Source organism: Stegodyphus dumicola, chromosome 7 (genome assembly GCF_044657685.1).
Source record: "Stegodyphus dumicola isolate Sdum_Otavi_A_Nest chromosome 7, ASM4465768v1".
In the NCBI taxonomy this organism is placed as follows: domain Eukaryota; kingdom Metazoa; phylum Arthropoda; class Arachnida; order Araneae; family Eresidae; genus Stegodyphus; species Stegodyphus dumicola.
In genome coordinates, this window is record NC_140774.1 from 136,577,299 (window position 1) to 136,603,444 (window position 26,146).

At 33.3% G+C, this 26,146-nt stretch overlaps 1 protein-coding gene across 3 annotated transcripts in view; it reads right to left on the reverse strand.

The window, feature by feature from the left end:
- The window catches only part of LOC118189478 (hemocytin-like), a 728,690-nt gene that overhangs the window by 653,769 nt on the left and 48,775 nt on the right, over nucleotides 1–26,146 (reverse strand). For all 3 annotated transcript variants that reach the window (XM_085820839.1, XM_085820840.1, XM_085820838.1), the window contains exons 3-4: nucleotides 6,666–6,716; nucleotides 3,449–3,521 (exon numbers count right to left, since the gene is read on the reverse strand). In XM_085820839.1, coding sequence (XP_085676965.1) covers nucleotides 3,449–3,521; nucleotides 6,666–6,716 — 124 coding nt within the window. The remainder of the gene's footprint in view (nucleotides 1–3,448; nucleotides 3,522–6,665; nucleotides 6,717–26,146) is intronic.

Sequence of the window (26,146 nt, forward strand, 5' to 3'; positions counted from 1 at the left end):
GTAACAATCTTGGTAATATTATTTCAATAATCTCCGCATCGGGTTTTTTCCCATACAACATATCCGTTAGCTTGATTTTTCGTAAAATAAAGTCCGTCAATTGTGCTGTATCCCGTTGATAGAAACTATATAGCTCGGCTTCCAGCCGTGCGCGATCTTTCACTATGGGGAAGGCCTTTACTAACGATTTTTTGAAATTTTCAAAAATATACGTCGGGCTTCCAAATTCACCTAGAAGAAATTTGCCTATATTTTTCCACCATAGCGCGGCCTGTCCTCTTAGTGCTGATGTGGCGATAGCAACTTTTTGTCTTTCGGGCACAGGATAGAGCTGAAAGTGGTTTTCTATACCTTCTAAAAATACGGACACCGAATTTTTTGCATAGACGTTTGGCTTGATTGATGCTCTCAAAGTCTGGACCAGGTATCCAAATCCTTCTAACTGCGTTGTCATTTCTTGGTGTTGTCCAGCGGCTTCCATCCAGTTTTCGGCCATTTCAGTTCGATAAGTGTTCGGGCGCCAATATAACGTTGCGCGCCTCTAACTAGCACGCAACCAAGAGGTGACTGTGAAAGCTTGTATAAACCACAGAGTCTTATAAAGGGTTTAAGTCCCTTTTTATTCAACGTACTAATTTACAATTGCGTTCTCTTGACGCTTACAAACGGTGCCAACTCGGCAGTTAAAATAAAAATAAAAACCTGAAAAGAAATTAAAGACAATATTCTAACTACGAGGCTCTCTCAAATAACTAACTCACCGCGTTTTACAATACGGCTGCTAATTCAGCAGACTTGAAGCTCACTGGAACAATTGCAACTACTTCCCGCCAAGCACATAGGCCGCAACGCGGGGTTTTTCAAATCTCTATAACTACCTCCGCGCTCGCTAAGTAAGAATAACTCTCTCTCACCGAACTTGTTTCCTCCTATTTAAATCATACTACTTCCGCTGATAATTTGAATGCTTGCGCGTTCTACTCAAATTTACATATTCTGGCATTGGCAGTTCCAGGGGAAAGTAAGGATTGACAGGAAAGATAGTTTAAACTTAAAATAAATGTTAGTTAAAATAAATATAAACCCTACAACATCATACACATATTTAGACGATCAAGTTACCACAATACATAAAACACATTTAGAGTTATGTTCTTGCTCCTTTCTCAGTGAAACACAATTTCCAATTAAAATTAGCTTTAAAAAGAAGAATAAAATATCTTATTGAATTTTGACATCGTAACATGCTTTGAAGAATCAAACTGTCACAAAATCAAATTGCCCGTGATTTAAATCTTATATTTATGACACTAGTCTTATATTACATTCTGACGCGTAATTTAGATACGTGCAAACTTAATTTTCAAATGTTATTACATTTTGGGTTGTTAACAAATCCTAGTGAAAGAATTGCAGACTACATTTCACCTTTTACCATTTACAGAAATCGTGATCGAATACTGGAAAAATGCAAATGTCTGTAAGTGCTTAGCGTTTTCGCAGCATTGGGGCACATAACATACCGTGAATTCGAATGTTTCTCGAAGGTCTGAGGGTGGGGAAGAGAGAGGAGAAACTCAAGGAACTGTACACCTGAGGATCCATTCTCCTACAAATCTGGGACATAGTAGGAGATTAATATCGTTACTAGTAAATTGCCTAGGGTTTAAACCAAAGCGAAAACCTGCGCTCGTAACTACGCCCAAATTCGTAGATTTGATCCGTTGAATTGCAAATAGCCTTGAATATTAGTAAATTATAATGTTATTTCATTCATTCAAAATTAACGCCGTGCCTTTATAGTTGAAGAAATGAAAATATGGCAAAGTATTTGGAGAGCAATTCTTTCCCCTTTTAAAGAATAAATCGTTCGCATTATGCATTTTATCTCTTTCATAAATATAACAAACAATTAGCAAGATTTTTCCAACTGCCCACTCATTCGTCCCCATGTCCAATCAGCAGGGGTCCAAATGAAGAAAGTTCCTCTAAATTTATTTATTTATTGCCTTTTGTTCAAAATGTTTAATCTTTAAAATTTTCAGCTAGGTTTTTATTTTCTGTTTTATAAGCCACCTCTTAAGAAACAACATATAAAATTAAATAAGTTAGAAAAGGTATTACGTCTGTGAATGTATTCTTCTTCTTGAATACCTAGTTCAAGCTGCACGCGCCTCTTGCAAAGATTAGTAATTCAATTACAACCAATATACTCAAAAATCAAAAAGCAAAATTTCCTGAGAAAGATGTAACAGTCGTAGCCATCAGTATTCAGGTGTAAAAATACATTCATTATTTTTTGCTTTTCGTAGCATGTGTATCTTGCAACAAGATGTATACAATAAAAAATTGTACGAAATTTAATTTTCACCTCGAACTTTAAATTTATATTTTAATAACAACATTTATAGATGTTTTCCTCTCCTTTATTTCTTTTATCAAGATGAATTTCAAGACCGAAGTAGCAAGAAAATAAGATAATTAAAAGCTTTCTGAAAGCAGACATCAATTTAAAATACGTGTAAAAAGGAAACAGATATTTAAGTTATTCTCAAGGCTTGCCAACATACTTTCGAATCCGAGACATTTGAGGATAATAAAAAGGCCTCAAAACTCCAATAAGAAAATCTAGTCATTTCTCCCGAACATGGAAATACCAGACAGAAAATTACTCAGTTTTCTTCCTGTAAGTCTGGCGTACAGACGAGGGTAAACAAATATGCAATACCAAGACTTATATCCACTTTTAGATTCAAGGTCAGTACACTCTTGATTGAATACTTCAGATATCAGCGTTTCCGCCACAGGCAGATCGAATGCTTCAAAGCTCAAAGATGCGGAGAATGTTTTTTAACTTGTTTGCGTTGAGTTAAAGAAAGATGATAAAGTAAGATGCCTATGGTGCTTTTCTGTTCAACTATCGAACTTCCGCTCATAATTCAAGCTTCCGAACCTTCAAAATCAAAAGTTAGCTCTAGATAAATACTACAAAAACAACGTAATGGGACGAAGAATAGGACACAGAACGTAAGCAGAAGAGACAGACAAAAAAATACAAGCACTTGATTGAAAATTTATGCACAAAAGTCAGTTTCCCAACATAAAATCTAACAGTAAAGATATTTCTATCCTAGTCTATCATAATATGAATTACGTCGTCTAAGAAATTATCCATCTTAAGAACTTTAAAAGAAGTGTGCAGTCGGAAAACTAAAAATAGGACTGAAATTGTTTGAATTAAAGGAAATGCTTTAATTCATTCCCATTAATTACGAAAGAATTATTATTTAACTGTTCTATTTCATCAACAAATAAAATAATGGCTTTGCAGAAAACATTTAGAATTATATAGATGTTTTGATTTTGCCTCTGGTATGCACATTCAGATATATATATATATACGTATGCAATTAAAAAATTATATTCAACACATGTGTAAATTACTTACTATCGATCACTTCGAATCTGGCACGAGAAACGACCATTCATAGGGGGAACTGGTCTGTCACAATGCCTCGCAGCTGTGAGATACCAAAATTTCTAGACATATTCAATGCTATATTTGACTTGTGTAAATCACAATAAAATAAATAAGATTATATTGTAGAGTATAAATATTTATAAATTGTACAAACTAAATTATGTTATTTATTTATAATTATTAGCTAAATATATTTAATTTTATATTGCTATTTAAAGAACACTGTACATTATCTGTAATTGGGAACTATAATAATGAAAGCTTGGATTATGATAAGATATGCAATTTTTTCCTATTTTTTTTCTTGTTTGAGTATTTTCCTTCTTTGAAGTATTTTTAGAGCATTTTTAGGAATTTCTAGAGCATTTTGGGATTTTCAGAGAATTCTGAAACGTATTCTACAGAATAAAATGAAAGTTTGAAGTTGTTTCTAAGAAAATATAAAGCAATCATTGCTGAATTATCTGAATGGTAACGTCTTGAACTTATGTCATAAAATTATGTTTTATCGAAATTTAATGCATTTTGAGAAATGATAATTTGACTGTGGAAAAAGGTGTCAATAATGTTTCGTATTCATTGAACTGAGTTCCCTAGGATTCCTTAAAGACAACACTAGAGATACCTCAAAGTAATTCAAATACGAAAAGTTTATTTAAAAAAGACTTTGAAATCCCAGAAAGATTATTTTATCATTCTTCTTGTTTCGTTTTATAAAGCAGTCTTTATTATGTTTATACATTATTATTATTTTTATACATTAATAACTATTCTTCAATACCAAGTATGGATTTGTATTCGTAAGCAAAAATGTTCCTGTCGAATCTGCAAAATACGAAACATAATGACTCTGTTAACTTAACTATCTGAAGGAATTGGTATGCATTGTGTGTGTATGTGTGTGTGTGTATTTAATTATGGCAAAGCACACGAGGGCTATCTGCCTAAAGGGAGGGATGCCTTTCGTGGAGGACTTTCTAAGGGAAACTGGCTCGTATACACGTTACACATGGGGAAAACCACGAAAACGCCCATGCAGCCAGCCCGTTCGCGGGATTCGAACCTCAGACCGAACTACCAGTGTTCAGCGTCTTTACCGCTCGGCCGCTGGTGGGCTGGTATGCATTGCGAAATGTATTATGGATTGGGTTATTTTTGGTTTTATGTGTTTAAAGTTTAAAAATTAAATGTAACTTTACAATATTCAATTTAAAACATGATGAGGCTGATATCTGCAATGACGTTAGAAAATTAGGTGATTCAATTATTTGTGATGTTGACAGTTGATGTAACCAAACTGTAGACCTAAAGCAGGCCACTGTTATGTGTTCAACAGTTCCAGTTTATTCAAGTTATCCTGACTCCAAATATTTGTAATATCAATATGGTTCATTTGCTTTTTTAACACTGATAAAATTAAAATTAATATTATTTTTTTAAGTATGTTAATGTTTCTGATGATAGAAATCATATAGATCATAATACATTACAGAGCTTATACCTTTAAATAGTTCTTAAATAGATTGAAATGGGGTTACGCTTTTGAAACTCCACATTCATATAAAGTTACAGCGCTACCTGTTTGACAAATATAATACATGTTTTTTATTCCAAATCTTTTCAGTAATTCTGAGAGTAGTTTACAGTAATGTTTTCAGTCAACTCAGTAAGTCTAAAAATTTAATAATATCCGTATTTATATGTATGTTTACATTTTCTATTACATTATATTTACATTACAGGTCAATGAAAAAAACGTCTCGTTTTAACATTGATTGAAAAGAAATAAGTTACATGTTTTGTTCGACACAAATAAAAAGTAATTTCTTCGTTAGTGAAATAAAAGTAAAAAAAAAAAAAGCGTACGTTTAGTTTTAAAGCTAACATAAATAAAATTAACTTCATTGCTTCTTTGAGTTGAAGTAAAAATTAATTTCTTACTTAATTTTGTCGGAATAAATATATTTTTTCATACGAATGTATTAATATTTTTCCTTTCTAATTTTACGATCTTTGTTGAAACAGAGTACGACAAGCAAGAAAGAATAAATAAATAAAAACACAATAAAATATTAGTAGTGGGTAATTTACCAACTTCCACTTAGTAGTATTATGGACTGGTGGTAGTATTATTAGTAGTGTAACTAGTATTATTATTAGATAGCACTTAGTAGTATTATTAGTAGTGGATAATTTACCCACTACTGAGTAGTTTACCTACTACTAATACTCTGTTCTGTGTCCCAAAATATTTGCATTTGAAGAACCACACAGAATAGACAAAAGATGTTTTTTGACTGGAATAGGGTCTCAACTGATCTTGATATTTGGAAGTTTTATGCCATCTGCTTTGGAAATGTGAAAATTGCTACTCGAGAATTTTGTTCCGAACTTTATTTCGTAAGTATACCCATGGAACTTAAGGAATTTCTGTGGAATATCTATATAGAATACTTTTTTAAATATTCTATCATAGAATGAAATCAAAATATAATAAAAAAAAATTTGAAAACAATTTCACCGTGGAAGAGTTATTCAGGAAGCTCAACAGGTTAATACGCATATATGAATTTATGTAGATAAAATGTGCATATGATAACTGAAGAATCCCATCTATGTTATCATCTACACCTTTTAACAAGCTTTTATTCTTCTTCCTTCTTTTTCTCCTCCAAAAAGGACATAAAGATAAAAGAGATTCTCTAAATGTAATTAAAAGAATAATAAAATTATACAAACATCTAGAAAGTTATTAAATCAAAAGTAGCGGAGAGATAAAACGATTTATATTCCTTTCGAAAGCAAATGTGTTCGTGCAACCATTTTATTGTTTTCTTTGTTGAAAAGAAAAGTTACTGCCAACTTTAAGGAATTATGTTTTTCAAATTCAGTTTGATTTCCTTAACTAAATTAGATTTTTGTATCTTATATTTTGCTGTTCGAACAAATTTAGGAACCGAGCAATAATATCCTAGCTAAAATGAATTTCAAGTAAGTATTTAAGGTCACAAAATCATAGAAGCTTTTGTTTACCTATTAATTTGCATTTCGCTTAAAATGTGTTAGTAAGAGAATAAATGAAAGATGCAATATATCAAAAAGAAACTTAATATTAATTAATCAAATTCGTAGAAAACGTTTTTTTGACGTTCCTGATAAAAGAAATAATGTAATCGTAACTTACATATTGCTTGATTCTGTGAATAGGACTGCCTTTGAACGACAGGTTCATCAACTGAAATGAACAAAAATGAAATTTGTAAATGTTTTTTCCAATACTTCAGAATTCGAAATGATTAAATTTGCTAGCTTTCCATTTTTAAAATCTGATACTCTGAGAATAAATCTATAAGGAAAAAAAATTTTTTTTCTAAATGCATTTCTATGGTCCATGATGCAAAATGCTTAAAAGCTTTACATTAAGTTTATTATTGGATCTTACTTAAATGTGATTGATATTCAGTTAGTTCAATTATAATTACATATAGTATAAGGTATTTCTCCCACCTTCTTGGCATGCCTTCGTGGTGTGGTGGTCTGCACGCTGGGTGCGTATTACAGAGGTCCCCAGTTCGATTCCCGGCGAAGGCGTGGCATATTTTTCATTTCTTCTGTTTCCAAAATCCTAATGTGTCTACAGTGGCGCCCAAACGAAAAAGGGTGTTGAATGATGATTCTCCTCACCCAGGATTTGGCGATTGGGTCCTCTAAAAACTCCAGTCGAACTTAAATAGGGGAAGCATATACGGTATTTCTCTCGAATTCGTGGTGTGGTGATCTGCACGCAGGGCGCGTACTCCAGAGGTCCGCGTTTCGATTCCCCGCGAAGGCGTTGCGTATTTTTCATCTCTCCAAAATCCTAATGACTCTACAATAGATCTTAATAATTAAACTTTAAAAATAATCCCAGCATCGTATAATTTCAATCATCTATTTCTGTAGACAACAATAAGCATTTTCGTAGGCATTTTATGTGATAAGTCCGCGATGCCCTCGCCGGGACCTGAACTCACGAAGCTAGCCCGACGTGCTTTCGAAATACACCGCGAAGGCGTGAGTTAAATGAGGTAGAAAATGCATAATAACCTCATCGGTTACTTAATACAACTATGATTCTAAGTATTATGGAATCCTTTGCTGGAGTGAATTTTTAGTTCAATTATTATTGTATGGATTAGTAAATAATCAAACGGACTTTCTGCTGAATATCGGAATGTTTAATACAGAAGTTTCATAATATTTATATAAAACACACTCCAGATTTTGATAGGATATGTCTATAGCAATGTCTATAGAAAACTGAGAGTACCACTGCGTATGGAATCCGAAAATATCATGCTCCGCTTTACTTACGACCAGCCTACCGAGATCATTTTCGTATTGTCAGATTTTAAGTGCCTTTACTCTGCAAAGAAATTAAACAAAAACTCCCATCTCGTATCTGAAAATCTATTCATAACAACCTGTGAATCGGTCAACTTCCGCTAATCATAATACTTTATGCGAATACCATTTAAATGACTGAAATCATTCTGATCTTATTGTACACTTTATTGCGTTTTGCTTCTATATTGTTTATTAGGGCTGTTTTGTTGCTGCGGATATGAATAAACTTTATAAATTAGATTATTTTGCATTTTTGTTTTATATTTTCCATGCCATTATACTGTGTTTAGTTCGAAATTTTGGAATGATGAAAATTTTATAATGTACATTTCTCAATAATTTGGCTTACCAAAATGTAAGTTAATCTGACAATAAAACTAAAAAATATAATACCTCCCATATGAAAGTTTTCATATTAGAAAGTTGAGATAATATGATCATAGGTGTCATAGAATCAGAAAGCGTAAACAAACATGACTTTTAAAAATCATTCATAATCGCTTTATTAGTCTGAAGGGGCTTTGACCCAGAAGGACTATTGTTTTCATTTTGCGTTGCTTCACTGTAAATGTCCGTTTCACCTTTCAAACTGTTGCCACTAAATGTTATTGCCCTGCATTATATTTGAAGAAATTAAATAATGAAAAATCTGCATAAATGTTTGTATATTTCTCGCATTGTGATAAAACAACGGTACATAGAACGGCCATCGAATTTTGAACGACGTAATCCTACCGCAAATATGGGCATGTGGAAGTCCAAATTTGAAATCTGCAATTTTTTATTATCTATTTCATATTTTGTAAATCTTGAACGAATGCTTGATTAATAAATTCAAGGATTTCAAAGCGAGCAATGGCAACGTTGTACAGAAAAAAACACTTTTATCTCCAGCGCGTGAGACTGCGTATCGGAAATTCTATAGATATGCTCAATTTAAAACTATTTTTCGACATTGCTCTTTAATTGGATTTTACGGTTTAAGTGCAAAGAACGTGATATTTAATAAATAAAGGTAACAGACAAAATGTTAAAAAAACGCTTCTTTGGACGTAATTTAAAATCTAAAACTTTTCAGATTGTTATCTTTTTATTTGGTTTTAGCAGCACAGGAGCTACTAAACAACGCGCATTTTGCCATAACCGCCTTTCATATTGTTGCGTTATTTTTTTCTGACTTCAGTTGTTGCGTTTTTCTCTTCCTTCACGTTCGTACGGTGTTCGTTGATTTGGAGTGAATAACGACGACACTTGATAAAGTATCGAAACACACTTTATTTACCAATATTAATCAGGACAGCTCCAAAACTCTTTTACAATCGTGGAAGATCTACTATAAACAAACTGACACGATCAGCGACACAGCCTCCAGGTTATCAGGCTATCACGGCGGAGACAGCTTCACGGCAAAGCACTAGAGTACAGCTCTTGACTCTACTTGGTCGTTCTCGGAACTCCACGTACTCTCGAGACTCTCCACGCTACAACTCGCGATGCACTAAACGACACACAGGGCACAGCTTCTGACTCTTCGATTCAGCCGTTCCCGGAGCTTAATACACTCTCTCGACGATGCACTAACCGCGATAAACTAAGAGACTCTTCGATGCACTCGACGACCCACTCGGCACACCCTACCCGCCTGTCAACTCGATCGACTCCGCACGGACTGAATAACTCGAGACTATCTCGCACTCGACGAGGCACACTGTCGATACTAACTCGTAACTGACTCTCCGCGTAACAGCAGGCTTCATAGCTTTTGCCTTGTGTTCGAGAACATTTTGCTCTAAACCGGTAAGAATTCTTTCCAGAAGGTTCTACAACCGTCCGTGGTATATCGCCAATTTTGTCGCCAAATATCGCCAGATGTGCAATTTCTCGCCAAATGTGACAACTCTGCCCTTTTTTGCTATTTAATGGTAACCCTAAACCTGCTTTGCGTGGAAGCCATCTTACCACGCCTCTACATTTCGTAACAATATTGTTGCTACCAAATGCTACCGTCAAGTATTACTTTTGAAGAAATTAAAGAATATGCACGCATGTACTATATACGTTCCTTATATTGTGGAAAAAACGATGGTACCTAGAGCCATCAAAGTTTGAAGTATGCACCTGAAAGTTCGAATTTGCATTTTATTTATTTAATATTTTATACAAATTTAATGAAGTTTTGATTAACAAATTCCTATGAAACTAAGCCTTTACAACACTGTTCGAAATAAAACATTTTCAAGCGTGTGAGACTATTGCCATTCGAAGAAATGTAAAATATTTATCTTTCAGTAATTAACAAACTTGGCTATTTGACAGCAATATTTTGTCACTGCGAGATATAAAATACGTTTATCTTCCATGTCCCAGCGTGGTGTCATTCAGTGAAGTCTAAGATATTTAGCATTCAAATTTAATCTGAATGGTTACTGAGTAACAAACTAAGCGATTTGAAAGCAATAGACCCAATTCTTAAACATATTTTTCTACATTTTAACATGATTGATTTAAATAAAAATGCATTAAAATCATGTGATGTCAAATTAGAAATATTAAACCTTTTACCAGAGGAAACTATTTGGACTCATTGAAATCATTATATTCTTTATCACTTTTATGATAATTATGTTATGATAAGCATCTAAGATATCTTTCATGGAAACAGCTGGTCGCCTAAACTGGGAGTTTCTAAAGAAATACTATAATGAACATAAAAGATGTATGTCAGCACTTCAAATACTACCATTAATTCTAAAGATATGCTATTTTTAAATATTTTATGATTTTGCTGTCGAATTTTATGTGGCGAAAGTGCGAAGAAAGTGATACTTAATAAATGAAGTTAAAAGCACAAAAAGTTAGGAATAAGAAGACAAAAACATGTAATTCATTTTATTTGCATCATATTAATATTCAGCATTCTGAAGGGTGTCCTTCCCAAAATTAATGCAAGATTTGGATTAAAAAAAAACATGTTTTTTTCCTTTATATTGTTATTTTTTTATTGAATCGCCAAGTACACAGGACAGGGTTATGTATGGAATAACATATAGGGCAAATGGCCTCCATGGCTTTGCTGTCACATACGCACCCTTTTGTCGAAATACTCCATGCCCATTTTGCATAAATCTGGCTGAATTTCGTTGCTGCTGCCTTGAATTTCCGCCTTCACGCGTGCCTGTAGGCTTGTTGGCATAGATGTTTGACTTCAGATAACCCCATAAAAAGAAATCCAATGGTCTTAACTCACACGATCTGGGGCGCCGATTATTCTTATCACCGAAAGGAGAGAGTACACGGCCAGGAAATGTCTTTATGCTGTAAAATTAAATTGTTTCACTGGCTGTATGGCATGTGGCACCGTCTTGTTAAAACCACAAGTCGTCCGCATCATTATTATGCAATTTAGGCAAAAAGAACTGTGTTATCATGTTGCGATATCGAGCACCAGCAACACTCACTGCTTGACCAGCTTAATGGTCCACTGATGCCTCCTGCCCAAATTCCGATTCAAGCAGTGACAGGTTGAGGATGCATTTGGTTTTCGACAATCACTTGTGGGTTCTCTGAAATGCAAACGCAGCAATTTTAACAATTAACAAAGCCATAAAGGTGAAAATGGGCTTCATCGAAATTTTAGAACTGTGGTCGCCAGACTTTAATTATTTTTGAAATATTTTTCAGCAATGTTCTATTGTGTAATTTTCAACGTTGTTCTATTGTGTAATGTTTCTTTTCTGTTAACCCTGAACTATCAGCTGTCAAATCCGCTGTCATATGTTCTTTTAAATAGGGTTGCCATTAATTTACTGCACGAATGGCGGCAAATTCAAATCTTGCGTTAATTTTGGGACACCCTTTAGCTGAACATTAATATGATAAACTGACAAAACCTGAAAAAAAATTTTTAATTCATGCCAAAATTTAACTCTGCATCAGGAATTATAAGCTTACGCTACTTTTAAAATTTTTGTGATGTTATGTTGAATTTTATGTGGCGTAATACGAAGAAAGCGATTCTTAATAACAAAGCTAAGAAGACGAAAAAAAGTTTGTGTTACTAGGACTGTGTCCAAAAGCAAACTAGTAGACGAGATCAGCGACAGCATGAAAAACCTTGCAGATTTTCACTCGTTTTGGTGACATACACTAAGTTAAGGCTCTGATATGGGCATAAGCGACATATCGTTATGTCTAGATAACCAAAGAGAAATATACTAAGACCCGTTTATGAAGAATCCAGATAGGTTTAAGAGAAGACACTCCCGGTGCTTACAAGCCAGCCAGCAGTTATGGCGCAAGCTCGAAAGTAAAATTTAATCTAAATTTAAAGTCTGAATTAGTCAAAGACTATGCAGAAATATTTAGACATGCAAGTTGGCTTTTAGCCTACATCGGAGTTACAGCATAATCTGCAAGAATAAAACATAAAACAACGCCGTAGACAGAAATGCTAACGTAGAATAACAACTCGTAACGTGGCATTCAGCAGGTGAAACACTCTCTGACTAAAGCAATCTCAAACCCTCACTTAAATTTGTGCAAGCTAAAATTTGCATTCTGGCAGAATGTTCGGAAAAAGAAAAACGGAAAAAAAAAGAAGGACAGTAAAAATTCGGAAAACGGAAAAAGAGAAGTGACAGTAAAAATTCGTAACGTAAAATGACTGATTAATTGATTAATTAACATAAATACCTTACAAACTTAACAAAACCTCATGTGCGACGTTAAAATCTGAATACTTTCTGTTACGTCGCGAATTTTAATTATTAATATGTGTTTTATTATTCTACTATTTTTATTATTATTATTCTACTATTTTTATTTGTATTCATGTGTATTTTAATCTGGAAAAAAGTATTCTTAACCTCTTAAGGTTTTATTTAACTCGTTATTCTTGAGTAGGAATTGTAAAAAGGCGAGAGACGGTTGCAAGGAAACACATCTGGTTCATTGGTTTATGGCCTTTTTACTAACAATGTAGGCAGTAGGGTGTTGTGTTGTCGCCCGTTACTAATGGTGTTTGAAACGAAAATCGTCTTCCTTTCGCTTAGGAGAAAGGAGTGGGGCTTGACTCCTGCGGGTCTTGCTCTCGCGAGCGCCGGCTATTGCGTCGGATTTGGAGTCTGATTTGAGTCCTGCGATGTGAAGTTAAGCTGAAAAAAAAAAAAAAAAAAAAAGATCGGGACGTTTGCCCTGTTGCGGCCTTGCCTTGCAGCGAGCGGCGTGTACCAGCGGGCTGCGGCTATGGATTCCCGGCTTTGATCAGATGGGAAATTACATTAAAAAAAAGCGCTAGAGCTCATCGCAAAAATTTATAGCATCGTCGTTTATAATTTTCAGAGAATTGTAAATAGGTATTCTCAGGGTGATGCAGATACCAGTGGGTTTCTTTTTTATCCTGCCTAGTGCCTTTCCAGTTTGGGTCCTTTCAAGACGCTTTTTCCTGGTTTATTGAAGCGTTCCTGATAAAGAATGTTCCGGATTTAAAAGAATCATCCCGTTACCTGTGTCTTCCTTGGGTCTTGATTTTGTTGAAGCGTTAGCATTGCTGAATAAGAGTGTTCCTGATTTACAAAAAAAAAAAAAAAAAAAAAAAAAAAAAAAAAAAAAAAGCTGCTTGATACCAGTATTTTCCTGGAGTTCTGACATGAGTGAAATGTTTCTGAATGCAGTGCGCATCATTGACCTGCATCCGGCAAGCAGCACGATTTGGGTTTTGTGGATATCTTCGAATGGTCAACGAAATGAGTTGAACGATCTGTTGAACTATTAAGACTCCGTATTAATCAGTCAACAAAATAAGCAGGATTATTTGTTGAACAATTTAAAACTCCGTATTTATCCGTCGATGATGGCACACGCGGGAAATAGGAGTTTGATGTATGAACTTCACCCTGTGAGTGATTTTTTTTTCTGTCTTTTCTATTTAAACTGTAACCGAGTAATGATACTTATATTAATATACGTGTAAACAAAGTGAATAAAAGAATTAAATAATGAGTGGTTATATTAATGTACTTGTAAACGAAATGATTTGAAGAGTTAAGTAATGACAAGTTATTTAAATATACCTGTAAACGAATGATTAGAATTTTGTACAACTACCTAAATTGAGAGTTATGTAATGTTAAAAAAATCAGTTTACTTACTTATCATATGTTTGAATATTCTAGAAGTTATTAAATGTGTTTGATATATATTCTATGTTTCATTTGTTTAATTTAGTGTATAATTCACTGTGGTCTGTCATGTCCCTCCATTTGTTTGAGCCGGAAGGCTTTTAAGTAACATGGAGTTTAATTGAATTTGGGGTTATTGATATTTCCTTTTGCATAGGTTACTCACAACGCGAACCTAAAAGTTAAATTGTACTACCACTATACGAATGTTTATAAGAATGTAGATATGATATATGAATGTTTTGATTATAATATTTTTTTAGTTAATTTGTGCGGCACCATAAGTTGAGTCAAATTTAAAGTTTTAAAAAGCATTAAAACACTCATAATTTCCAGATACATAACAATAACATATCAAATTCTCTAAAAAAAAAGAAAAAACATTATTTTAGGTAATTCATATTTCAAAAATGTATTTAAATTAAATAGGTTGCATTTCGGATATACCTTTGATGACATTTCTTTCTTTCATGTACTGGAACTGTTCAATTCAAACTGAAGTTTTCGTATTTTCCTATTTTTCTCAAAATTGAGATTATAAACTTAGGTGTTTAAGCATTGATAATTAAAAATATTTTCCTATACGAGAATCAAAATGTTTATTTTAAAAATTTTCTTTTGAAATTATTTGTGGGCAAACAATAGTTGAAACTGCCAAAGTATCGAACTCTTTTGTCGAATTCGTAGAATAGAAATTCGACAAAAGAAGAATAGAAGTAGAAATTCGTTGAATAAATCGAAAGAATGTATTTCAGAATATCTCATATTTTTTTATTAAAATGTCTGTACATTTTCTAAAATGGTCTTAGAATAGGTCTTAGTTAGTACATTGAATATTTTATAAGCACAAAGCTCACTATCAATTCATATTGTAGCTTAATATTTCTGACTCTAATGTGATTATTCCGACTGTGATTACTTCCAGCTTGAATTCATGTTTTCTGCGGACTCAAAATCGCATCGGAGATCAGGATATTTTAATTCAAAGTTGCTCTATTTGGATCTGTTTTGCTTTTATTACTCGTTTTTCACTAACCTTTAGATATACTCTGTATAAAAAGACCTTTAGATATTCCCTGTGTAAAAAGGCTTTTGGTTCTATGAAAGGCTTAAGTGAATTTAACCTTTAAATCAGCAAAATATTTGCATGATTTTAAAAGAAATTTCGTTCTCTGTTATTGACTAATTTAAGGATTGTTCTGGATTATAATTTCTCCATGCTATTCTTGAGAGCAGGAACATAAATTTTTTGAAACTCTTTTGAAAGCCACTGCGAAGTTTCCAGTTGTTTTATATGTGAATGTGCAACGATGTCGTCAGATCTGATCGAATTATCATTTACTTTTACTTTTTTATTGTGCAGAAATTTGACATTCAGATTTCCAGAAATGTGCAGAGGAAATCTATCATTTATTTTTTAATTTTGTAATCCTTGATTAATGTATTGTTATAGCTGAGAGCGTATTGCGTTTGTATTGTATATTGTTGGAATTTCAGATACTATGGTGTCTTCCAAAGGCTAAATTCTTTTACTGGGTTTAATTCGTAAAACTTTGGGTACACACCTGTTTATAGCTTTTAAATATCTTGTGTAACAACAAGGGAAATTGTCTCTTGAAATCTGTTAAAATTTGAACAGAATTAAGACACAATAACACGCCGAATAAATACTAATTCAGAAGTCAAACAACAAAAATTAGCGTTATATTTACAAAATTTTCACAGCATTTGAACAGAAGTTGGGAAGACTTTAGTTACATCCTTTTATCTGATAAGTTTCAGAAATTTTAATTTAGAGGCTCAACTACTAGCATAATGGAAGTTGAGAGATAATTCGAAATTATCTTTCCCCAAACATTCCCTATAAGTAAACTGTAAAAAATGGTCTTTAGAGAGAACTACATGTGAACCATGAAAAGGGAAAAGGGAAAAGGAAAGTACTGAAGTCCAAGATTTATAAGGCAATTTTTGAATTTTGTCCTTAAATAGTTTCAAGATAAGCTTCAAAAGAAGATAAGTTTCACAACCTCTATATTTCCGTAATTTTGGTAATGAATATAAGAAACGTTTTTAGATTTTTCGTTATTTTCTATAATACTGAAATTATATTTCTCTATTTTTAAATTACCGTATCAAAAATATTTGCTTCGGAGGTATAACAAAGGTCGAATTTTTCGGATTACCTGATTGTTTATTCGAAGAACAGCTACAATTCAGCATTTCACAACGTCTGCAATAAAAAGTGTAAATAAACGTGGCCAGAAACATGTTGTCAGTCTTATAAGACAGAGATACAGCGAGTCTGAGGAGTGACTCTAAGATCAGAGATACTTTTTAAGTCTGAATTCGCATATTTCAGCATAAATTTCTGAATGCTGGGGGCCTATGATACCGTTGTTTTTGTAATGTGTTACGAAATACTTTCCAAGTTTTAGGAGGATATTTTTTGTTTTCTTTTACTGAGTATTTTACGTAATACATAAAACTGCATTCGCTGTTTTTTATCGAATTAAAAATTCTCGCTAGAATAAAAGTCGAATTTTCTTAACTATCGGCTGCCTATTCGGAAAATTAAACACGAATGTTTAAAATGCAGCATCACACAAGGTAGTTAAGATCATGATAAAGTAGTGTGGAAAGCTTGTAAAAATATCATAATTTTTTAATAAAATCATGTGATATAGAAAGACTGGTTGAAAGCTTTATCACGTCTTCTTCGCTAAAAGTAAACACTTCGTAACTGAGAACAGTTTTATTACAATTACATTACATTTGATAGATCATTGTAAAAGGTATTTCTCCCGCCTTCTTAGCATGCCTTCATGATGTAGTGGTTAGCACACTCGGCACGTATTCGAGAGGTCCATGGTTGGAGTCCCGGCGAGGGCATTGCTCAATTTTCATGTCTCCTGCTTAAAAAAATCCTAATATCTATATAATTATAAAATGAAAATATACGTGACTTCAAATAATATTATATCAATATGTGTTCAAGGTCTGTCTTGACAGCTAATTAAATAAGGTTAAATATATAGCCGTTAACTGAGTTTGCTTGCATGTGCAGCATGGCATACGTGTACAGATGATAGTTTTACATGGCCTTCGAGTTGGCTAAAGCATTCCTGTGTCATATTTTCAAACACTGATGTCTCTGTTACGCATCATTCATTCGTGCCGCCACTCTTGATAACCACATGCGTAATCAGAAATGATATAAAAAGCGTTCCTCGCATTATCTCTCGAGTACTTAACTGAGGATAGAAAATACTTTTCGAAAGTTTCCAGGAAGCATTGTCCAGCGTGTTTACTGCTATCATGATTCTGAACTCCTATACAGTTAGGGCTTGTACGTGACATTCTTTAACAACGTATATTTAATTATATTTCTTACGCAAGAGTATTCGAATTTTTGAAATCTCGATAATATTTTAAGTAATTTCAGTAGCTGACAAAATTTATATGCTAGTGCAAAACTCTTTCAGTAAAATGAATGCGTCATTTGTCTTTAATTATTAAAAACAGTTAAACTTCTCCTGCACTTAAATTCTAATGTTAAATATTAGCATTCTTATGGAGAACTACAAAAGGATCTTGAATCTTCCGATTTTTGAATTCTTTAGTTTATGTATCCGGGTACTACTGACTCGAACATATTTCTTTGATAATTCTAAAGTAAAAAATATCTATTTCTGCTCATCTGATAATATATATATATTTTTTTTAATCTAAAAATTTCTTTCACTCTCCATCCTTCTGATTGTGCAAAAAAATCACAGCACACTGATGTAGAAATAACTTTTTCATGCATTTTTTTAATAAGATTCCTCTAGGATATTGTATATATAAAGGAAAATGTTTTAAGACTGATAATAAAGCGCACTTTAAAAGTGTAGTGCATATAAGACAGGTTTAATAGTTTCAAAACTCATCCTCGATCTGAAAACAGCTGTGGAGCCAGATCATATTTTTAATAAAATTTAAAAATCACTTTTAACAAAACATAATAAATAAATAAATAAATTTTATTTCATTTAATGAATTTTTTCTTAAAAACAAAATAAAAATCAGAGTAATAATACAAAGGAAAAAAATTCAGATTTATATTTTTTTTTTATTTCTGAATGCTAAAGGTTGATACCTGCAAGAAATGTCTATTGATTATATTTTGTGATTAAATGCATCGACGGCTAAATATTAAATTTTTAGACTTACATTTATTTCAGATAATCCAGTATGCTGAATAAACCAGAAAATAATTTATTTTAATTGGAAAAACCGGAATATTGAAGCACCACCAGTTGTCAGTTAGCAAACTATTGACGCAACCAAACATGGGAAATTCTCCCACATTACCATAGCCACATCGCTCTGGCGTACAAGTAAATAAACACAAAGCCCTAAACCTATTCATTCTGTTTTTTTTTCCTTCAACAGCAGTTACGTACGTAAGCTCAGTTTCATATCTTTATGTCTCTAAAACTATACGCGCCATATTTGCAACAAATACATAATTCGGAGCCATATAAAATTGCTTCGGAGGTAGCATGCGGCCGGCAAGCCTCGAGTTTGATACCACTTGAGTATATAATGATCGAAGTTTCCAAATTTGAGTACTAATGTGTCACCTCCTTCAAAAGATTTTGCTTACAATTGATAATCCCGAACATGAGTCAAGTTTTTCTCGTTAGTGAGAAAACTTTATTCCAGAACACCTGGGACTTGCCAAAATTATTTAGGAGGATTTCAAGTCATTGTATAAAACATAAGATATTTAAAAGGCATCGTGGAAAATAACTTCAAATTTGAAAATACTGAATATGAATATTTTGCACAAAAAGAAAGTCGACTCTAAATGAGACGAATTATCCATTTCTGAATTTGCGTGTCAAGAAAGGAAACCTGTTAATTAAAGCAATCAATGATGTGAACGTGCCATCTCGGAAAGCCACTTGAATTAAAATCTCCCACTAAATGCAAAATGAGTTAAACGAAATGCTTCGAAGACAGCCATCCGCAATTCTTCCAGTCGCTAGCTAGTTGGGTATATTAACCATTGGCATCATAAAAGTGTGTTTGGAAGAATGTAATATTTGCTTGCATCCTTTGTCCAGCGTTGCTACTGATGGTATTCAATACCATTGCTTAGCTACGGTCTTAGAAATACTGGTCAGTTTTAGGAATGGTGTTCTTAGGAAGTTTATCGTAGAAGGAATTTCAGAGGACTGCTATTTTGAATATCCTGTAAGAATGAATATCCACGAAATAGCTTTAAGTTTCTATTTTCATGATTTTTCTCCCCTTTTTATTTCTTAATTAAAATCAGTTATTGTTTTCAAAAAGAACAAAAAATAATTCATACAAGCTTAAGATACCTGAAAATTTAAAAAAGGCCAATCTCAAATCTGGAGAATTAAAAATTGCTACAGAACACAATAGCTACTAATTAAAGCAATTAAAAAATTTTCAAGTATTCTAGTTTTTACAGCACGGCTTCTTTCATTGTATTAAATTTAACGGGAAAATGTTAGATTTTTTTAAAATAGATATCCTTTCATTTTATTCTTTACGAAAGTAAATTAATAAGTTTTTTTTTTAATTATAGTATAGATGATACATGGAATATTGATCTCCTCCCTTTAACGTTATTTCATATCCTCCCTATATTTTTAATCATAAATAACAAAAACTAAAAAAAGAACTGTGAGATTAACTTTCATAAAATTAAATTTTTTAATAAAAATGTGTGTTTTGCTTTATTTGTTTTTCCAAGTGGAATTAAAGATGAATAAATTCATTTTCCCTGTTCGCTTTTTATGTTGAATCAATAGTTTTATTGAAATTGCTGATAAACAAAAATTTTCAAACAATGCAAAAACGTGGGAAAAGGTTAAATGACGCGGATATATCTTAGCGTACTGCATGAATAAATATATGCTTCAAGTTAAATCAATGAATGCTAATTACACATATATTTATTAACTTAACTTAAGACGTATGTTAATTATTGTTGTTGTTGTGACTTTCTCCCTTATCTGACAGTAACATAAGAACAAGCCCACGAAATTCATCGTGGTAAGAAGTGCAAGATTGCGCCTGCCGTTGGTAGTAATCTTAAGCACTGTAGAGGTGACAGTACGACTTTACTCAGCTCTGTTCCCGATTCTGAAGGAGAGCATCCCGGAGGGGGCAGGTCTGAGGATCTCCCACCTTGCTTTCCTACCACAAACTCTCAAGAGGACTTTCGACTCGCCGCATATTTGGAGTGCTCCATGCCGTACAAGCACTATACATTTAAGAACATTCATGCCTTCTCTGGGAATCGAATCCGGGTCCTTCGGTACGGCAGTCAGCTTCGCTAACCATTATCCTGGTTCGGCGGAATTTAAAATTATATTTCTCATGTTAGCATGTTGTGAATTTGAAATTACAAGACATTTGTTTTCAATTCGCGTTAAACCTATCTTACCTTCAAAATGTTTCTAAACAAACTTCTAGTATATTACGCAAAGTCAGGGTTTTTTCCCTTACCTTTTTACAGAAAATCCTATAACATATATTATTTTCTCATCCGGAATGAAACAAAGTCTTTCACATGTGTTAGCACTTTAGATGTGTTATCATTTAATACTATGTTTGCCAGACCAAACTGAGGAAGAATTAGCGAATACATATTCTAATTCGAGCTCAACTGAATGACAAGCAACCTACCTCTCCATAAAAAATCCTTAAAAACATAACTGTGGTTTCGGCAGAAATTAAACCTAAATCTTGGTGTTGCAGCTGGAGATACTGTCCCCTACACAGCAAGAGTATACGGAACGAATATCTTTAACTAATCACAGGTGACAGGTGACGGAGGACAGGGACGCCTGATGTCTAACATAGGTAAGCAGGCATGTGCTATTTTTATTTCATCGTAAAACTTAGAAAATTTTTATTAACAAACTATTATTTGAAAGTAAGCAGTGGCAACAACTTTCGAAATAAAGCAGATATTCATCTCCTACAGCTCGCGAAACTGTTGCCACGGGGAACAATTTGGGCCAAAATTATCGTTTGAGTTTTTAATTAAATATGCATGATTTTAGCTATATATATCTTACACTTTTGCAAAGTGGCAATGCAAAACTTTCAGATTGCTTAGGTTTTAATCAGAAGTTCATTAAATTCGTACAAAATATATGTATGTTGAATTTTTTTGGAGAAACGTGGACGTCGAACTTTTCGAAGACCCAAAAACGAATTGTAGAAAGTTTGGTGACGATGGCTATAGTAGTGACTGAGTTATTAGAGTACAAACATACAGACTTTCTTCTATATATATATATATATATATATATATATATATATATATTGAGAGAATATTTTTACCTTTCATGACGAAATTGTTTTTTTAAATATTCACCTTCCCAGAGAAAATATGCAGCTGGAATTACATGTCTATGATCAATATTTAAGAAACTATTTCTAACATGACATGCTAGGCCTTCTTCTGCCTTTATGATTTCATAGTCATACTCATTTTTACTTTATACTATGTGATAAGAGACCTCATTCATCACTTTTGAAAGGCGTGTTGCAAGTTTTATATTAAAACATTTTGCATTTTATGTGTGTATTGCATTAACTAATTAAAGCTTCATTTAACGTGTCTCATACATGTTGCCTACATTCAATGTAATTTTTTTATAATTAAACATGCAGGAACATGGGGAAAGGAAGAACGTAAATTTAAAATATATTAAAAAAAACTGATTCAGGTTTCAGATTTTAACGGTCGCCTGGAAGAGTTTGTGAAGTTTATTTATTTATTTATTTATTTTTTTTTACTTATCTTTTTTTTTTTTTTTTTTTTTTTTTTTTTTTTTTTTTAGAGCTATCGCAGAGCTCGCGGTCTACCATTCTGCTTTTGCTCTAACTCCGGTTATAGAGACATTAGGCAATTGGAAGCAAGAGAAATGATAAATGAGCAACCGCCTTCGCCGGGAATCGAACCACAGACCTCTGGAATACCGGCCCAGCTTTCAGAACCACTACACCACGAAGGCGGAAAAATACCTCATACGGTCAACTGATTTCGTTTTTACTTTTAGCTTTATTATTCATCGCTCTTACGCTATATACAATTCCACAGCAAAATTAGAAAAATTTTAAAAGGAGCCTAGCAATATATGCTTAGAGTTCCCAAAGCACCGATTAAGTGTATGCACTCATTTTTCTACTTTTTATTAGTCTTTTCTTAGTTCAGGATATCAACGTTCAGTTTCCTTAGAAAAATGGCTTACAAAACTTAAAAATAGCATATCTTTATAATTTCCAATATACATTCTGGGGAGCTGGTGATAAAAATGTTTTATTACGCACCGTGCTGCCACTGCTCGTTTTCAAATCGTTGAGTTTGCTAACCAAAAATTCGTTACAGCGTTTCAAAATACGGAATATAAAGTTCGAAATTTAAAATTCGGGTTTCCAGGTGTCAATGTTCGAGTAGAGGACTACGTTTTCGAAAATTCATGGCCCCAGTACCGTCTTTTATTTCACAGTTCGAGAATCATACATACATACATACATGCAGATTCTGCATTATTTAATTTCTTTAAATTTAATACAGGGCCATAATATTTGGTGGCAAAAATTTGAAAAGTGGTATAGCGGTTTATAAAGGACGACGTAAAATCCGGTTTTGAGACTAGTAGTCCATTCTGGCTGACGCTGCTTTGGGCTGATAAGACAGAATTCAACTTTAAAATAACGTTGATTTTAATACAGTGTAAGAATCCTTATTTTTCAAGAAGGATTAAAATATGTTTGCTCTTTCTCGAAGAGAAGCTCTCTACGTATCTTCTTCGCAACGTCGCCTTACTCATGCTAGACGTCGCAAAATGTCGCCTTACTCATGCTAGACGTGGCGAAGGCATTCGACCGCGTCTGGCATGAGGGGCTTATTTATAAACTTATAAATCTCCCTATGGATAGAGAGCTGATTCAGCTAATTATGTCTTTCATCACTAATAGGAAATTCACTGTGGCTACTGGAAAGGACATCTCCAGTTTACGCACCATGAATGCAGGCGTCCCACAGGGGTCCATTTTAGGGCGCGTCCTGTATTTATTTTATGTTCATGACTTCCCTAGGGCTCACATTGGCAGAAATCACTTTCTTGGGTGCTATGCGGACGATACGGCATTAGCCGTAAAGTCCGCAAACGCACACCATGCAATCAAGAAGTTGCAGGAGCTTCTACCAGAGGTAGAAAAGTGGTGTACGACTTGGAGGATTGCTATTAATGCCAACAAGTCGCAATTATTAATGATAAGGAGGAAAAATACACAGTTGACTATTAATAGCAAGCTCTTCTTATTCTCTAAGGAGATTCCTAGAGTTAGTAAGGTGAAATATTTAAGAGTAATGCTAAATGAAAGATTAAAATGGGGAGATCATATAACAGAGGCCAGAAGAAAAATTTTCACTGTTGTAAATAGTGTCATCCCTATATTGAGTAATTATTCTAGCTTAGGCCTCAGGAAAAAGAGGTTAGTTTATATCACGGCATTTGATGACGTCGGCCTGGTGCACGGCTACCAAGGAGGATATAAAAAGACTTCAAATCATGCAAACCAAAGTCTTAAGGCTTATCACCCATGCTCACTTTTTAATGAGCAATGCTACACTGCACTGTGACTTACAACTGGACACTCTTGAAGAGCACATGAATAAGATCAACAGGAAATTCTTCACGAAAGCTCTGAACTGTGACCATATGAGAAATTTTCATATCTTTACCTACGGAATATTGAATGAGGACGCCAAATTGTGCCCACTTGCGGTCCACCTTATCAGGGACCCGAACTTTCCCACCTAGTGCCCACCTGTAAATAATGTACCTAATGTGTTTATTAGCTATCTTTATTTTGTATCTTACTTATTTATTGTACTGTGTATTTCTTAAATTCACTAGTTTTATTCACATTCTTCACTCATTTTATGACTCTCACTTAGTCACGCCTTTACCGGGCCAGTTACTTGCTAGTGAGCTCTTGCGTTGCTGGTCTTCCTATACTTTATCCGTCTTAGCTCCTCCTTACGGCGGACATTATGTGAAGATATTTCTATGTTATTGTGCCCATTTGGCATAAATTTGATTGAGCCAGATAAACTACTGATCTCAGTGGTATTCTGGCTATAAGTTATCATTCAGTCAGTCAGTCAACTAAGTGTGGACCTTAAATTATATCGTCGAATCATTTTAATAGGGTGGATGATTTCCTCAGAATACACTTAATCTCCAAAAAGCAGTAGTTTCTAGTCGAAATAATTTCTTTTTATGCATTGAATGAGATTTAGTGTCTTTTACGTATTACTAAATATAAAACTCTAGCAGGATTTAAATATCAAAAATTCTATTCTGGGCATCTAACGCAATAAAAACTGAAATTAAATCTCAAACTTTGCAAATCATTTAGCGAACTCTCGAAAAATGTAATAAATTTGGTGATGCCTTCTAGATAATTTGCTATTTTGGGTTTGCTTTAATCGATCTTGCACATTTCTGTACTGAAAAAGTAAGTAAAGTTAATGAAATTTCTTTTTGGACGATTAACATCCAAACTTTTTTAACATTTGAGCTTTTAAAAGAAAATTTTTTTATCCAATCACACCACCCCGCAATTAATTTCGCTGTACAAGTCTTAAAAAACATAAGAAAAATTTTAAACCAAAATCTTTTATTTTGACAAGGAAGATCCATTAGATTTTTTTCTTTTGATAAGGTGAGCCACAATGCTATTTTAAGAATTCTTTCCTCTTAAATGAACTTCAGTGCTTCACTTCTTTTCTTTATCTATGCAATGATCTGGAATTTCTTGTTATCTTTAAATCAAAGTTTTATACTACTCTTTTAAAGGAAACGAAAAAGAATGTATACGAGAAAAAAATCCAAATCCAATCAAAAAAATATTATTTTTTTTTAAATCCAACCATTTCTCAACTGCGTGACTTAAATGATAAAAGCACAGCTTTTTGAACTATTTAGGCGAGAAGTTATCTGGATTAGTTAAAGAAACACAATTAGAAAGAAATTCTTGTTTGAATACAAAATAAATTTATACAAATACGTAGACAGAGAAAGGTGATAGCTATGCTACATTTGTCACCAAATAAGGTAAGAAAACTAGCAACAAAAATGTACAAGACTGAACAAAATAACTTTATGTGTGCAAGACTTTAAATGTAACTTTAAATGTACAAGACTGAACAAAATAATTTGTGTATTATTTGTAAAAGTCGTATTCTTTTACAAATATTATACAAAATTAAACAACATAGAAATTTAAATTCTTTACTTTTATTACTTGTTGTTCAACGTATAAAATTGTCACATTCGATGCGATTGAAATTAGATGTATTAAACATAAAAACATAACTTTTATAGCTAAGTCATAAAAACATAACTTTTATAGCTAAGTCGTTAAAATTATATAATATTCGAAGTAATTACTATTTACAACTACAGAGCGTCTCAACAAAAGGGCCGAATTTAATATGCCCACAAAATTCCTTTTTGTTTTAGAAAACAGGAATTGTTTTCATATATTTACAACAGGCAAATGTTCCAATTCAAGAATCTTGAGTTTCATTTGACATTTCAAAATTGGCATATCATCATTCGTAGCTTCGTTGCAGCCTAGTCAACTTGGAACACTACACAAAAGAACAGTGACTTTTGACTGTGAAATACAAAAATGACCAGTGTTATGCAGATAACTGTTTGGAAGCTTCGTGTAATCTTTTGGCGTGAAAGCCTACACAACACAGAAACAAATCGCAGAATGGTAAAGAAATTTGAGGACACAAGTTTAACAGCAGACGTTAAATCACCGAGCTTTCGATTCAGCATGTTTGTTAAAAACATCGCTACTGTGAACGTCAGTGTCAAGTCCCAAACAATCTGAATGGGAAGAGTAAACATAAAAGAACATGGAGGAAAATGAACGGGTCAGTAGTCATCTTGGTAGGCAGATAGGCAAAAAAAAGTGATTATGAATTTTATCGAAAAAGGACGGTGTGTCTCTCACACCGTACTTTGTTGTCGCGGATATA